We start from the raw sequence: 17602 nt of genomic DNA on the forward strand, positions 1-17602 counted from the left end.
AAAGCAAGTACAACAGCCTCATCAGTACGAGGACCTAACTAATAGTGCATTTAGTTTGGATTCTGAAATCTGGGAACAAATGTCCTTTAATATTAGAACACTTGTACGAGACTCACCACAGTTAGGCTATGTGTCCAGTATTTTTATGACGGTGCTTTTGCGAGGATTTTTTTTTGGCTGCACAAATGCACCCACCGCAAAAACGCATCGGTAAAAAACGTATGCGTTGGGAAACTCCAGATGCAAACAAGACATCATCGCTGCATATCTCTGCCTGAAGTCACAGCGTACAGACATGCTCTGTCATGCTCGCCTGCTGTGACTTCAGTATGTATGTAGCAGAGCTAGAATCTTCATGGGACCTAGTGTGAATTTTTGGATTTTATTTCAAATAAATACTTTTCCAGTGTTTGTTTTTTACTAATCTAGGGTTTCGTGGCAGCTGTGAGCTGTTATTTACCCCTTGCACCACAATGAGCTGGGTAAAGTATTGGGATTGTCACACTTAATGGATGATGCGACAACTATGGCCAGCTGCAGGCTGCTATTTTTAGGCTGAAGCTCAAGTGCGTATCCTGCAGTGGCTAACACTTGTTTATCATTACTAATAGCCTACTGTGATTGATGGATTCTGTGCTATTGGAAATGATAAACAAGTGTGTTCGCCACTGATAGATACTTGATCGAGATTCAGGGTGCCGAGTACTCTGCAGAGTATTGCAGGTTTTCTGATGTGGTGTTCATGAATGATTTGATAGAGCCCTCTCACTTCAGTGAATGATGGGAGCAGACACCCCAGTGAGCGCCACTTGCAGTCTCTGGCTCACTGTGGGGGTAAAAGCATTGTGCTTTAATGCTGTGTGTTAGTTTTAAGAAAGAAAAAAAAAAAAAAAAAAAAAAAAAAAAAATCTTATGACTGCCTCTACGTGGCAGGAGAGCTGAACTGACCAATCCTTGACATGCATTATACTCGTAACTCAAGTTGAAACGGTCTGACCAACTCGAATAGTGAGAACCCAAGCATCGTAGTGTTCAATGAACAGTATATGCACTGTACTGCTCGCCCATCACTAGCTATTAGCCATATCTAGAGGTGTTAGGCTATGTGCGCTCTAGTCGGATTTTACAGAATGTTTCACTGCAGAAAATGTTCATGAACCCTTCTGCAGTGATTCACCAGCAAAACCTATGGGGGGGGGGGTGTAAGGCTGTGCGCACTAGGCGGATTTTGACAGCTACAGATTTGCAGCAAAAAACTGCATGTCTCTTTTCTGCAGGTAGCTGCGGGATTTCACTCCATTGCCTGTAATGTAATCATGAAATCCCACAGGGAATAACGCAGCAAATTCTGTGTGGTTCATTGCGTTTTCCTGCGGGATTTTGCGTTTTTTTTTTTGGGGACATAATGTTCATCACTGCCTGCATTTCCCAGGGAAGTGATGCCATTAGGATAGGAAGAGGAAGCGGAGTAGAGAGTAAACACACAGATCACACACACAGATATATAGAATGCACATAGAAATCAAAACTTACATATACAAAAAAAAAAAAAAAAAAAAAAAAAACTACCACACACACCGCACAACATGGGCTCCGCCGTATTTTTACTGTGACGCCCTGGCAAAACCAGGTTTTCACAGAGACTGCACAAATCTTCCAGATGCAGGACTCCATCTTCCTTGGCATTCCAACACAATCCCACACACACAGGTACAACATCAGCCACAAAGCCTAGTCACCCCCCCCAGGACAATAGGGACACACCAGTGGACGAGGCCAAGCAGATGGTGACGCCTACCTAGGGGTTCTGAGGTGTCAGGGGAGGGAACAGTGCAGACAGGAAGTGAGAGTGGAGGGGGGCTGTGCATCATAGCTCCTGGACTACCCAAGCTAACTAGGTGGCAGACGGCAGAGCAGGGCCACAGGCGACGGAGATCTGGTCGCGGGAGACCTTAAGTGGACCGGAGGCCGTGCACAGTCGGGGTGCCTGGACCCTAGGGCGAGGACAGCTACAAGCCCCTTGTCAATTAGCCAGCAGGGGACAAGATTCCACATCTTGTCTCACCAGAGAGCCCAGATAGAGCGATATGAAAGCCCAACGTGGGGGACAGGGCATCTGCACGTGCCTGCAAAAATCCCAAGGGTCAGTTCTCGCGGGCAACAGCTCCCACAGCAAAGACACGGGGAGCGGACTTTTCCTGTTTTATGCTGACTAGTCAACACAAGAGCCAAACACTAAAGTGCAGGAGAAAGGGCCCTTGTCCTGTCACCGGTGTGTGGGATCCGAGCACACCCCTTTAGAGGCTACCGGTATCTGGCACTTTCTTTACTACATGGACTTTGTGTGGTTTATTCAACAGTGAGTACACCGGTGTCATCCGGTCCAGTCTGCAGATGGCGCCCCAGCACTGCACACCACCTACACCTGGGCCCCGGGACAAGACCTCCCCTACCCGTGGAGGGGATACCATCTTGCTGCCCCGCTCCATCAGCCCCGGGTGTCCCATACAAAGGCAGCGGCAGTGCCACCAACAAATTACCGCAACCCAGTGGTGGCGTCACTGACAAACTCTTCCCCTGTAAATACCCCCTTTATACTGTTGTGGGCTATGGGCTGCTGCAAGAGCCAAGGATCCAGCTGCCACAATCCCGGATCCGAGCGTCTCGAGTAGCTCCCCAGCCCGTGACATTACAGTCCAGCCGAGGTAAACACACAGCGGTGACCTGGTATTCTCAGGCTGGGGAAGGCGAGGGCCATGATTAATGCCCCCCACCTCCCGCAGCCGAGAATATCAGCCCGCAGCTGCCCCGGGACTGTCGCATCAATTATGCGAAAGTCCCAGAGTGTCCCCGGCTCTTCCAGATTGCCGTGATGCAGTGGCAATCAAGGTAATAAGTTAATGGCAGCGCATTGCTGCTACCAAGTCCAAGCTTAATCATGGCAGAGTCTAAGAGACAGCTTACATGATTACCCTGTAAGTAAAGTGAATGAACACGCACCGAAAAACTCTTTTTTTTTTTTTTTTTTTTTTTAAAATAAAGCACCCTCTTGCACCACTTTATTAACCCCCCCCAAACACACAGCTCCGGCGTACTCCACGCAGGTCTCACGACGCTTGCAGACTGCTGCAGCTGCGTCTGACATACTCGATGCAGCCTCGTAGCGAGACTGCAGAGGTAATTACAGTTCATTTCTCACGTTCGGTAATGTGAACACATTACCGCTCGCGAGAACTGCAGTGTGTCCTCCTAGGAAACTATTGATTGATTTGTCCTCTATTGATTATCTATCAATCTATATCAGAAGGAAATGACTTTTTTAATGTGCTTTATTGCATTGAATACATTAAAACACATGTACCAACCCACGGTAAAACTGCACCAAAATGCATGCGAAATTCGGTGCGTTTTTTTTTGCGTTTTTTCCACGGATGCGGAAATCTTTCAGAGCCTGCGGAGTTCTTAAAATTGCATTTTCTAGTGCGCACAGGGCCTTAGAATATGTGCACATGCAGCGGAAACACACACACACACACACACACACACAGAAATGTGAAAGAATATATCCAAAACAAAAACCCCGATTCAAACAATAGGTCATATTATATACTAGCTACCCTTTAAAGCTAATAGTGTGCCATATAAAATGGGGGTGGGGGGTGTGGGGTACGCTAGAAACCTAAGCTGCTCTGGAGGAGAAAAAAAAAAACAAAAAACAATACTTTGGTTTCACAAACACATTCTTTAATCAATGGCTTCAAACAGAATTAGGTGTTCAGTGTGAATATAACCTGGGAGGATTACAATAAGCCATAGCGACCAAGTAGTTACGCAGAATAAAGAATAAATATCCTTCTCAGCAAAATAAGCCTTATGGCCTGAATTATTGAACAAATATGCAAATACTGGCGAATGTCAATGACAGCCTCAACTGTACAACATTTCATTTCACTAGAGGAACAAGTTTGAAAGCTAAAAAAGGTGTCACAACATGGTTCCCACACACAAAAAAAAAAAAAACAACACCCCAGACTTGTGAGGTGAAGTCAACTATAAGGCTATGTTCACACACTGCGTTTTTTACCTGCGAGAAATTCTTGTAACCTTTCTGCAGACATTCCCCAGCAAAACCTATGGCAAAAAAAATTAGCTGTGCGCACACTGCGTTTTTTTTTTCTTAAGAAAATCTACTGAAAGAATTTTCTTAAGAAAAAGAATGAGCATGTCACTTCTTTTCTGCACCTAAGGCTGCTTTCACACTGTTTTTTTAACATGCATCATGAACGTTTTTTTGCTGTAAAAGCGGATCCTGCTTTTACAGCAAAAAACGCATGTGTTATTTTGCAGGATCCTGTCACTGGATGTTTAGGGGCGGGCATTGGAGTCATGTGATCGGGAGTGAGGGGAACTAAACGTGCCAGACTGAGAGCCAGCTTCTTACAACTGCGGAGGTTCGTAACCAAGGTAAACATCGGGTAACTTGCTTGGATACCCGATATTTATCTTGGTTACGAGCGTCTGTACACGTAACCATCAGGTAACTAAGAGAAGTGGTTACCCGATATTTACCTTGGTTACGAGTGTCCGCAGCTCTCAGGTGGGGGAAAGGGAGGGGGAGAGACAGAGAGAGACGGAGAGAGACGGAGAGAGACGGAGAGAGACGGAGAGAGACGGAGAGAGACGGAGAGAGACGGAGAGAGACGGAGAGAGACGGAGAGAGACGGAGAGAGACGGAGAGAGACGGAGAGAGACGGAGAGAGACGGAGAGAGACGGAGAGAGACGGAGAGAGACGGAGAGAGACGGAGAGAGACGAATGAGAGGGTGGAGGGAGGTGGAGAGAGGGAGGAGAGAGAGGGACTGATCACCCGAGACTGGTTTCTGGGCATGCTCAGTAGAGCAAGCAGGATCCTGCCTATCAGCCTGCCAGCGTTCACATGCGTTTGCGTGCTGTTTAGTCAGGATCCAGCAATTTGCAGTCTTTGGACGCAGCTCAAAAACGCTACAAGTAGCGTTTTTGAAAAATGTTAAAAAACTGCAAGTCGCTGGATCCTCACTATAACGCACGCAAACGCAGGTGAACGCATGTTAACGCGAGTCCATTGCAAATGCATTGAAATGAAAACGCATTTGCACTGGATCCGCTTTTGCGTTAAAAAAAAAAAAAACGTTCATGACGGATGTTAAAAAAAACTTAGTGTGAAAGCAGCCTTACTGCGTTATTTGCCATAGATAATTGGCACAATAACGCAGGGAGCAATCAGCGGTAAAAACGCACCAAAAACGCAGGTGCACAATCCTTCACTCTTAAGACATTTTCTTAAGAAAAATAATTCTAGTGTGAACATAAAACACAAGTTGTAGAGGGCCAACCGACGAGACCAGTGTCGACTGGCAGAAAGGGAAAGGTTTCCCAGTTAAAATGGATTAGCAATGCACGTAACTGAACAGCCACTCCCCTATGGGGCTGCCGAACACTGAGCTTGGCATTTTCCAGTAGTCCTATAGGGAATGACTAGAGTAGTGGTCTGGCATCTGACTTGCCTCTGCTTTGTTAGTGTCCCATAACAGATAATACTCTGTGCTGCTGATCGATACAATTCCTGGTGATCCGATACTCATTGATAAGCAATTTTCACTAGATAACCCACATGATCATCTACTCAATGCTGGAGAAGTCATGGCACTTTACAAGTGTAAAAGTATTTTCATATATTTTAAGCTTGTAATTCCACCTCAAACCAAAACAGCGTGTTAATAAGCATACTACTTACTACATATTCAATGGTCCCCGGAGGTTTTTTCATAACCATTTTCTTCTCTTTCTTCTCATTTTTGTTATTTTGAATTTCTCCTAAAATAAAACAAAAATGAATATATAGTCACCAGCACAATATATAGAGAGTGTGTGTGTGTGTGTGTGTGTGTGTGTGTGTGTGTGTGTGTGTGTGTGTGTGTGTGTGTGTGTGTGTGTGTGTGTGTGTGTGTGTGTGTGTGTGTGTGTGTGTGTGTGTGTGTGTGTGTGTGTGTGTGTGTGTGTGTGTGTGTGTGGAGGGGAGGATAGACTTCGTAATGGGAAACCCCTTGGGCAGCAGTAGGCACACAATTGGTGGCATCTTACGCAGTAGCCATATTGCACAGATATATGATCTAAAAAAAAGGTTATTATATACAGGTTTTAGTTCCACGTGAAATAAGTTTGGCGTGGCCAGATTTGTAACACCTCATTGGAAAATTTGTGTGAACGATTATTCACCCTCTGCCAGTGCCCCTGGGAATTTCATTAATTAGTAACAAAGTAAATGCCTAAACAAGAGCATTAATCCTGGTAGCCAAAAATGTATTTTCTTAGAAAGAATACCATACTTTGTACACCTTAAATGTAAGACTCAAGGGCAAGGTAAACGTGGACATGAAAGAAGGCATTATAGACTTGTTCTAATATAAAGACAAGTGTTGAGGGTCATGACTCATGATTTGGGGTGGATTGTGTGTGAACCCCCAACAGGGCTATTTAATAAAAGGTAGACTGTCACTGTATTCTGTATGGTCGGTTTCTGGCAGTGTCCACCTTTCACGGACAGACTTAATAGCATGGTCATACTGACGAAACCAACGCCCTTTAGCGTAAGCTGACCTGAGGGCACGTATCAAATCCGTCACATGTACATTTCCCTTGTGGGTACGCTAAATATTATGTGTGTAATGTAATGTAAAATATATATATTTATTTGCACATAATGGTGGAGGTAATGTGATGGTCTGGGGTTGCTTTGGTGCTAATAAAGTGGGAGATTTGTACAATGTAAGGCTGGTTTCACACTACGTCTTTTTAACATCCGTTGAAAACGTTATTTTAGCGGAAGTACGGATCCTGCTTTTACAGCAAATAACGTATGCAAACGCATCTGTTATTTTGCAGGATCCTGCACTGGATGTTTAGGGGCGGGCATTGGAGTCATGTGATCGGGAGTGAGGGGAACTAGACTGGGAGCCGGCTTCTGACAGCTGCAGATGCTGGTAACCAAGGTAAACATCGGCCTTGGATACCCGATATTTATCTTGGTTACGAGTGTCTGCAGCTGCTAGGAGCAGGGCTGCCTGCACACGTAACCAACGTAAACATCGGGTAACTAAGAAGTGGTTACGCGATATTTACCTTGGTTACGAGTGTCCGCAGCTCTCAGGTGGGAGAGAGAGGAAGGGGAGGAAGGGGGAAAGACATAGATAGAGAGAGAGGGTGAGGGAGGGAGTAGAGAGATAGACAGATCACGCGAGACTGGTTCTGGGCATGCTCAGTACTTTCTGGGCATGCTCAGTACAAAAGCAGGATCCTGTCTATCAGCACGCCAGCGTTCACCTGCGTTTGCGTGCGTTATAGTGCGGATCCGGTGACTTGCAGTATTTTGACGCAGCTCAAAAACGCTACAAGTAGCGTTTTTGAAACATGTTAAAAAACTGCAAGTCACCGGATCCGCACTATAACGCACGCAAACGCAGGTGAACGCATGTTAACGCGAGTCCATTGCAAATGCATTGAAATGAAAACGCATTTGCACTGGATCCGTACTTCCGCTAAAATAACGTTTTCAACGGATGTTAAAAAGACGTAGTGTGAAACCAGCCTTAAAGGGATTTTGAATAATGAAGGCTATCACTCCATTTTGCAACGCTATACTCTGGACAGCGCTTGATTGGAGCAAATTTCATCCTACAAACAGGAGAATGACAATGCACACCTCCAAATTATGTATGAACTATTTAGGGAAGAAGCAGGCAGCTGGTATTCTATCTGTAATGGAGTGGCCAGCCCAGTCACCAGATCTCAACCCTATTGAGCTGTTGTGGGAGCAGCTTGACCGTATGGTACGCAAAAAGTTTGAAGGAGAAAGTTATTATTTAAGTAAAAAATATTATTTCTAAACCAGTCAATGTCTGGACTATATTTTCTATTCATTATGCAACTCATTTGATATATAAAACCATGATTTATCATGGAAAAGAATTGTCTGGGTGACCGCAAACTTTTGGACAGATAGATATCCATCACTAGCTGTAGTACCCGGCATAGTAACTGTCACTTTCTCTTTCCCAGTCTCCCCACTGACATCTTATTACCTCACACAAGCTTCTTATACTAAACACTGTCCTTTGTTCCTATAGCAACCACTCACAGCTGCTATTAACCTGTAGTTCCAGGCTCCATTCACTTTAATTGAGGCAGGTTTTTGGGATAGTAACTAAAGCGCAGGGTTAAATTTTCCGGCAAAAAAAAAAAAAAAAAAAGTTTACGACGTTCCCTGGGGTCACATGTGGTGTCTGTGCAAAATTTCGTGATTGTAAATGCGACGGTGCGGATTCCTTTAGCGGACACACACACACTTTATATATTAGAGAGAAAAAAAAAAAAAAAAAAAAAAAAAAAAAAAAAAAAAAAAAAAAAAAAAAACACACACAACACATACACATATGGCCTCAACTCATTATTGACACGCTTCTGCATCGGAAATGCCCTATAAACGCATGTATGCACGACACTTTGTCAAAGCCATATTCCAAGAAGTAGCAGAAGCAAAGCATCTTTACATGACATGTGGCCTAAGGGGGATTGTTTGTTTACCTTGTGCTCTATAGACAAAGCAAATACAACACAAAAGACATGTAAGGGCTGTTTTACATATGCAGACAATTCCTGTAATAGGCCCCATTCAACAATGCATCACGTAGATTGGCGCTCCATGAAGTTGCAAGTTTTAGTTTCCTCAATCACCTTCATCAGCATGTGCTCAATATGGCTGGTGTCACTAGTATATACATCCAATGTAACAGGCTAATGACCCTCGGCCACCTACTGTGCTTTGATCTGGTCACAGGTGCAGAGAAGAGGGAGAGATTAAGCTCTCCATCACCTCCATTGTCTGTGCTTATATGACAGATGACATCCAAGTGTAGTCTGATGTTTCACACTTCGGCTAGAGTCACACTAGCGTATGACTCGCACCAGTGCAGTGCGAGAAACTCCCGTTGCACTCAGCTCCATGTGAGGCCTCCATCACACATCCATGTCTCCTGTACGTGTGACGTCTGTTTTCACCTTTACCGGAAATAAGTAGACCAATTAAAATCAGTAAGTCTGCGCACACATCCATGTTTTGACATGGAGCAAACGCGTGTCACATGGACCGCACACCGATGTGATCCGTGTGACACGTACCGGAGAAAACGCAGATTACGTGAAAATAAAGAACTTTTACACTCACCTGTCTTCAGCGCTGTTTCTGTCACTGCTGTTTCTTCTAGGGCCCACTAAATTATATATTTATTCCACTGCAGACCCAGAAGTAACAACAGCGCCACAGACAAGCAAGTATACCAGCTCATGCTGTCCATGTGCTATCCGAATGTCACATGGATAGCACACATAAAACACAGACACACAAGCACCAAGATGTTAATGTTTTGCACAGACGTGTGAAGGAGGCCTAGAACAATTCTACGAGTTTTTCCTCAGCCCTAAAATCGGCCAAGGCGGAGGGGAGCAGAAAAAAAATAAAATAAATTTGCAGCATGCTGTGATTGTTTGAGAGTCTCATCACTCACACCCATAAAAAAAAAAAAAAAAAGTCTGTGGATGCGAGTAAAACATCGGGCTGCACTTGGTCGTCAACTGAGTACAGTGCGATATACGCATGAGCCGACAAGGGAGGAGATTCAGATTAATCTCCCCCTCGCCTCCGCAGCTTCAATCTGATTGCAAGATCAGATCACAGTTTTATGACACTCTGCTCATGCGCAAAGCAGAGCCAGTGTCAAGGGTCATTAGCAGGGGCGTAACTACCGCGGTCGCGAGTGCGACCGGGCCCGGCAGCTTTTAGGGGCCCGCTCTGCAGATCAGCAAGCAGCTCCTTTCTGTGAGAGGAGCTGCGCTGATCTGGCGCAGACCACGCGGCCGCTGTATGACCCTGTGCCTCCGCCGCTGACAGCGAGCCCCCCTGCCCGTTGTCAGCGGCGGCAACACCGGGCCCCCCTTCCCCGTCATCACGCAGAGCAACAATGAAGGAGCGTGGAGTGGCCAGTGCAGCTCCACGCTCCTTCATTCTCCCTCTGTACCTGCGCGGTGACGTCACTCCTGCGCGTCCGCTGTGCTCAGAGCACAGAGCGCAGGGCGGGGAGGACGCCGACCGCAGCTGCAGGGGAGCGGAGGAGAGATGGAGAATGGAGCAGCGGGGAATGAGGACATGTGAGGACAGCAGCGGGGGAACGAGGAGAGAGGTAAAAAACGTGTTTTTTTATTTTGTTTTTTTTTTTTTTTTTTAAATCAGTGCATGGTCGGGGGAAGCATGGGGGGAGCCTGCCAGCAGTATACAGGGAGCGTGGGAGGGGGGACTGCCAGCAGTATACAGGGAGCATGGTCGGCTGGCTGCATTATACATGGAACATTGGCTGGCTGCATTATACATGGGGGGCTGGCTGCATCATACATGGAGGCCTGGGGTGAATTATAATATATAGAGGACTATGGGGCGCAGTATAATATATGGAGTATTATGGGGTGAATTATAATACATGGAGAACTATGGGAAATGCATTATAATACATGGAGGACTGTGGTGCAGTATAATACATTAAGAACTATGGGAAATGCATTGTAGTACATGGAGGTGTATTCTAATATGTGAAGGGTTACGTGGGACCCTTTATACTATATGGAAGGCTATGTGTGGGCCATTATAGTATTTGGAGAACTTTACACAACAGGGGACAAAGATACAAGCATGGGATGGGAACGTTTTGTGCTGAGGGAAAAGGGCTCTACCTCAGCATCCAGCTTTCCAATGCTCTGCTATACATCTCTCAGCACCCAGCTTTCCCATGCTCTGATGTGCATATAGCAGAGCATGGGGAAGCTGGGTGCCGATGACAAGATGGATATCAGAACATAGGGAAGCTGGGTGCTGAGGGAAAGAGCCAAGTGTCAGTATCATTATCCCATACCACAAGTGTCGGTGTACGTAGAGGGGGGGGCCCCGGTCCGAACTTTGCACCGGGGGCCCATCAAACTCTAGTTACGCCACTGGTCATTAGCATATCACCTTCAACGCTCTTGCATCGAATGACATACGCTAATGACTCCAGCAGCCAATTACAGCATGCTGTGATTTTATTTCAAAAGATCAGTCCTCAGTGGTTGATACCTTTTAATGGTTAATCACGGGTACTGGTCGGGCTCGGATCGGAACCTTGAACCGTGCGGATCCGGATTTTTCAGATCCGGGTCCGCTCAACCCTATTGGTAATAAATAGCAAGCTTTCCAGACTACTCAGGTCTCAATCAGGCATGGTATAACATGAAATCTGAAGTCACTTCCCCCTCCCCCTTCATTCTTATCAGGCTGAGGAAAACATTGCATGTCTGAGCAGCATCATTTACGAACATTGGGCAGAGTGCAATGTAAGGTTTTCTCTCATTGCACACATGAGATTCTATGCCAGTATGACTGTACATAAGGCCTCTTTCACACACACACACAAACATTTTGCACGGTCCGTGGTGAAGGTGCGTGTGTTATCTGTGTGATATCTGCATAGCACACGGACATCATGAGCTGGTATACTTAGGGTCCCGTTACACGTAGCGACGCACAAGCAATCCGACCTGGCAGGGATTGCTGGAATGTCACTACATGGTTGCTGGTGAGCTGTCAATCAGGCAGATCTCCACAGCGATCTGTGTAACGACGGCTCCCTGGATTCAGTTACCTGCATTGTATTCCGGAGCTCTCCCCAGCAGTCTGGTCTGATCTCAAGGACTGCACTGCGAGCGCCGAGTGATTGATTCACCGGTGATTGCGGTTCAGTTCATAACAGCTGCGGACAGGTTGGGCTGCAATCCGGAGCTCAGGCGAGAGCACCGGAGATCAGTCCGGTATGTCTTCAGCTGTCATGAACAGAACCGCAATCGCCAGGGAATCAATACTCAGCGCTCGCGGTGCAGTCTAGGCTGTACTCTGGAGCTCAGGTGAGAACTCTGGAGTGCAATGTAGGTAACTGAATCTAGGCCTGGAATTACTGGAGATTACTCTGGTACTCAGTCCGACGCTGAGCGCTTGTTGGTCTCCAGCCGTCAAACATGCCGATGCGAGCTGCACAGCGGGAGACCAGCGAGAAAAAAAAAAAAAAAAAAAAAAAAAAAGGGGTCCCGATCGGTTTGTCACAATCAGCAACCTCACAGCAGGGGCCCGCTGGCTGCTGCTTTTCACACATGGCAGGATCGCTAATAAATCACAAAACCTGTGACGTTTCAGCGATCTCGCTGTGTGTGACGGGGGGGGGGGGGGGGCTTTACCTGTCCCCGGCGCTGGATGAGGCCTAATTGAGAAGGTGCTGATGACTAGTGGTACAGTGAGCACAAGTGTGGTTTTTTTTTTTTTTTTACCAATTGTGAGTGCACATCTGAGTTATCATCCAACTACTAAAATTGGATTCAGATATTATAGACATTCACGCGAGAGTTATTCTGATCAGAAAACAATTTTGTTGGCAAAATAGTTATCACAGAAGGTAGAAAAAAAAATTTAAAAATTGGATGCCACATCTACATGTGAAAAGGATGTTGTATTGGGAGATAAGATTTGTAGATTAGCAGAAATTGATGTTAGAAGCATGACGCCAACATATATAAGTCAGCAATTCCAGCAGAGTTGCCTGCCTGTCTTTCTGGCAGTACTGTGACTATGTATTCCTGTTTACATGAGTGTACAGCCCACACCATCACTGATGCATTGCTGCACATGTTCATACTTGGCAACAATTGGAAACTTTTGTTCAACCTAAACCTCTTTTGCATGATCTTTGCCCCATGTAAAATGCTCGTCCTAGCTCAGACTAACTACAGCTTGTCAGATCTCCTTACAACGCAAAAGGTCTACGTTGGTGGTTTCGCATCTCATCAAAAGGTCTTGATATAAGAAGATTCTTCCCCTTTCTGGACAAGTGTGCACAGCAAAGTGAAGAGTTTGTGTCTCCAGCCTAGTAATGCATAATTACCAGGCAGTTTCTAGAGGCAAAAATCAAAAGGCGCATGATCATGTCATTTTACCAGGAATATAGGAGTTATCACTGCAGAAGACAAAAGGGGCACAGCTCTGCCAAGCTATTAAAAGGCAGCCTGCACTCAGCACAGCCAGAAAAGCCACAGAACACTGCCTGGGAGGAGGGAATCAGAAATATGTGCCATTACTCCCAGGTTACAAAGCTGCTGGCCACATCCCTGCCAGATCACCCCATCCACCTTCAACTTTGGAGACCATGGTGTGGAGAGCGGGGAGGGAGGGTGTGGGTATAATATAATATAATATAATATATATATATATATTTTACACACACACAGTCTGGAGGAATTTCCATACAGATTATTGCTGTGCTTTTGTCCTCTCTTAGCACAGGCTTTCACCATTGCATATTTTTCCATTCATTATTGCTATTATGTAGCAAATCTAACAGAATGCAGCACTACCAATAGAAATGGTGGTGTGAAGTCCCAGCTGCAGGACTGAGCCCTCAGCTTCTGGCAGCCAAACATGCCCCCTGGAATCACAGCAAAGCTGTGAGCCCCCTTGTATGGCAGGACACCTACCAATATCACAGTAGGGGAGCTGGCTGCAGTCTGTAGACCACCAGTAGCAGGGGTCACACTGGGAGTCCTCGGGGGTCCTGGGAGCAGTGTCCTGGGGTGCAGCCTCACAGGGCAGCTCCCCTCCGGGGCACAGGGTGCAGTAGTCAGTGTCATGCATGCACTCCACAGCGAACATGGTGCCTGCAGCTCCCCGAGCTCTGTGCATGCTCTGCCTCGCTCCTTCTGACTTATATTTTTATTGTTTCCTCAGACCAGCTGGATCCAGACACAGCCCCGGGTCCTGCCGCCCATCCCCCACTCACTGGAGGGGCTCACATGTGTGCACAGACCTGGATTACTTTTTTTTTGTAAAGAGTAAAACTTTATTAAAATGACAGAAATCTCCCAGTTAATGGTCATTTTATAGATTTGCACATCTCTAAAAATGTGAAGCTGTCCACGTGTAGCACCAGGCCTCCTTCACACGTACATGTTTGCGGTACATGTGGCATCCGTTTTCTTCATGGATAACATACGTACCCATTATAACCTATGGTGCTGTTGACATGGCCATTTTTTCCAGCAGCACAGATGACAAAAGCTTATATGAGTCTATGGGTCTGCGAAAAACACATACATGGATGACATCAGTGTGCCTAAGGCTACATTCATACTACCGTTCCGTTTTTGCAGTCCGCAAAAAAGGGTCCTGTTTTTTCACGGATGCATCCGTGTGGCATCCGTGTGACATCCGTTCCGTATATAGGCCGTGTGTCATCCGCTCCATATACAGGCCGTGTGTCATCCGCTTACCTTACGCTTTTTTTTGCAGACCGCAAAAAACGGAAATAGCTAGATAGATAAATGGATAGATATAGATAGGGAGGGATAAATTGAGAGAAGAATGAATGAATGGAGGGATAGATAGAGGGATAGCTGGAGGAATAGATAGATAAATAGATAATAGATGAGAAAGACATATATAATGTCCCACTCCCCATCATTTTGTAATCTTGCACCCTTTAGTGTCTTTCATGTGGCATTAAAAGGTGCTTAGCCTTGTATTTAGCCAAAAAATAAATAAGTAAAAAATGACGTGGGGTCCCCCCCTATCTTTTGTAGCCAGCTAGGGTAAAGCAGACGGCTGCAGACCACAGCTGGCAGCTTCACCTTGGCTGGTAATCCAAAACAGAGGGCACCCCACGCTGTTAGTTTAAATTAAATAAATAATTTTAAACAAAAAACCTGGAGTCCCCCCCAGATTGGATGGCCAGCCAAGGTAAAGTGGACAGCTGTGGTCTGGTATTCTCAGACTAGGGAGGTCCACAGTTCTTGGACCCTCCCCAGCCTAAGAATAGCAGGCCACAGCCGCTCCAGAAGTGGCACATCCATTAGATGCGCCAATCCTGGTGCTTTGACCCAGATCATCCCGATGCCCTGGTGTGGTGGCAAACGGCGTAATATATGGGGTTGATACCAGATGTGTAATGTCACCTGGCATCAAGCCCTGGGGTTAGTGATGTCACGGCGTCTATCAGATACCTGATCACTAACCCAGTCAGTAATTAAAAAAAAAAATAGATGACAAATTTTTATCAGAAAAATACTCCCCAACACATTCCCTTTTTCAACAATTTATTGAAAAGAAAAAAAAATCCGGGTCCTGCGTAATCCAATAAGGGGGTACCCCGATGATCTATACTCGCTGTCCCAGTCAATGAAGAACAGAATGTTCCCCATTGACTGGGAGAGCAGTGCAGTGACCTGAGTTACCATCGATAGGTCAGCCCAGGTCACTGCAGGGCATCACCAGCGCTGACTTCAGGAGGTACATTACCTGCTTTGATGGAAGCCACTGCACTCCTGACGTCAGTGCTGGTCACTGAGATCAATGTCCGCCGCGTTCTCAGATCACCTCTCGCGAGCGGCCCGTGACGTCACTGCTAGTGACAGTCTCGGGCCGCCTGCAAGAGCTGATGTGAGAACGCGGCGGTCAGTGACGAGCGCTGACGTCAGGAGTGCAGGAGTTCATCACCGCAGGTAATGAACTTTACTAACCTCCTGACGGCAGCGCTTATCATCCCCGCAGCTGCTCGCACTGCAGCGTGGGCATTTGCTGACATTGCAGTGCGGGCATATGCTGACACACTGCAGTGCGAGAAGACGTGGGGCTGGCGGGGGAGCAGGACACAGACAGCAGGGCTTCCGTGTGGCTTATAAAAAAGTTATGGCTCTGGGAAGAAAGTGGATGAAAAAATAGAAAATGGCCATGGCGTTAAAGGATAAAATAATTTTTTCTCAACTCGTGGTTTAGCATCTACATATTTTGGTGTTTCTTTTACACTGCAAGTTATGTAATTTGTGCACAATATGATTCAAAGATTGCTCATTGAATCAAATGATTTGTAATTGTAATGCTCGCGGGTGTGAGTGGGAGTGGACCCGCCGGGCTGCAGCACATGGTACACTGGAGGGGCATGACGCAGGCGCACACCGGGTTTTCACCAGAGCCTCTGATGCCAAAGATGGACTGGGCTGCCACTAGCAACGAGGTGCCATTCACGGAGACTCGGTACTGCGATAGCTGGTCCCAGGGCTATTGATACTGACAGTCTCTGATTAGGCAGATGCAGCCACGACGGCCATTCTTGATAGATGCAGCAGCGGGTATGGGAGGTATGGCTGGAGTAGATATGTGCAGCAGCAGTAATGGCAGGTACTGCTGGTGTAGATAGGTGCAGCAGCAGGTGGCTGGTGCCGCAGGCTAGGCCAGTATGGAACGATGCAGCAGGAGCGGCCAATACTACGAAACAGACAGGTGTAAGTAACACGGAAGCAGCACATAAGTAAGGGACCTGAACAACTAGTTCCTTGTCTCTAAGATTAGACCACGTTGCCCAGGCACCTCCCATAACTGAAGAGTGACTTAGATACTTAGTGTCTCTTAGCCATGGGCTGAGAGGCACTTCCGGGTTAGAACACACTGGCCTATTACAAATAGGTGCGCGTGCGTCCTAAGTGTGCTCCAAGGAGGCCTGTTGAGGCCGGTGACGGCATTACAGTAGTTAAGAGATGGGCGAACCCGAATGGTAACATGTGGGTTTCAGACTGGACACCTAGTGTCCGATGCCGAACCCCGAACACAGACTTCTAACTGTACGTCCAAATAAGATTGTTGAAAGGCTGCAGCACAGCCAATCAACAAGCACCCAGGCTTTGTGCACTTCCGTCCCCAACACAACAATATCTGCACGGCTGACTTACAGAGGACAGCGTGAAATTGTGAACTCCACTGACCTCACTGACCTACCCGCTTCTCACAGCTGGCAGCTCCTTCGCCACCTTCAGTGTGTTCCATAGGCCTGTAAAGGTCATCAGTGATGAGGCAGTGAGTCCACTGGACCACAGGGGAGACCCGGGCTTACCCTGACGTGGGAGGGGCTTGACTAAGCGCCTACTGAGTTGATGCCAGGTGCCACGCCCAGGTTAGTGCCTGGGAATGTGGCAGGTGAGCGGAGCTGGGTGACAGCAGGACAAGAGTATAGTCACAGACAGGACGGACTACTGACAGGACAAAAAGGGCAGAAACAGGAACAAAGGCTGTCACAGAACATCTGGCACAGGTCATCAGGAGGGACTCCAGACATCAGAGTAAGGCTAGTTTCACACTTGCGTTGAACGGTATCCGTTGCATTGCGTTGTGTAACGGATGCAACGGATGTGTTGCATATAGTGACACAACGGATGCAACGGATGCTGCAAAACAACGCAATTCGTTTTGATTTTTTTTTTTTCCCGGTTTTACCAGCGGCAGACTATAGTGAACGATCAGCTGATCGTTCCCTGCAGCCGGTCGCTGGGTGATCAGCTGATTGCTCCCAGTAGCCGGCCGCCGGGTGATCAGCTGATCGCTCCCGCCCGCCGGGTGATCAGCTGATCGCTCCCGGCTGCCGGGTGATCAGCTGATCGCTCCCTGCAGCCGGCTGCCG

The 17602-nt window shown here is 46.8% G+C and overlaps 1 protein-coding gene across 3 annotated transcripts in view; it reads right to left on the reverse strand.

Annotated features, from left to right (window-relative positions):
• The window catches only part of NCOA7 (nuclear receptor coactivator 7), a 217954-nt gene that overhangs the window by 56403 nt on the left and 143949 nt on the right, over positions 1-17602 (reverse strand). For all 3 annotated transcript variants that reach the window (XM_075339939.1, XM_075339938.1, XM_075339940.1), the window contains exon 4: positions 5773-5852. In XM_075339939.1, coding sequence (XP_075196054.1) covers positions 5773-5852 — 80 coding nt within the window. The remainder of the gene's footprint in view (positions 1-5772; positions 5853-17602) is intronic.

Source organism: Anomaloglossus baeobatrachus, chromosome 3, assembly GCF_048569485.1.
Source record: "Anomaloglossus baeobatrachus isolate aAnoBae1 chromosome 3, aAnoBae1.hap1, whole genome shotgun sequence".
NCBI lineage: Eukaryota > Metazoa > Chordata > Amphibia > Anura > Aromobatidae > Anomaloglossus > Anomaloglossus baeobatrachus.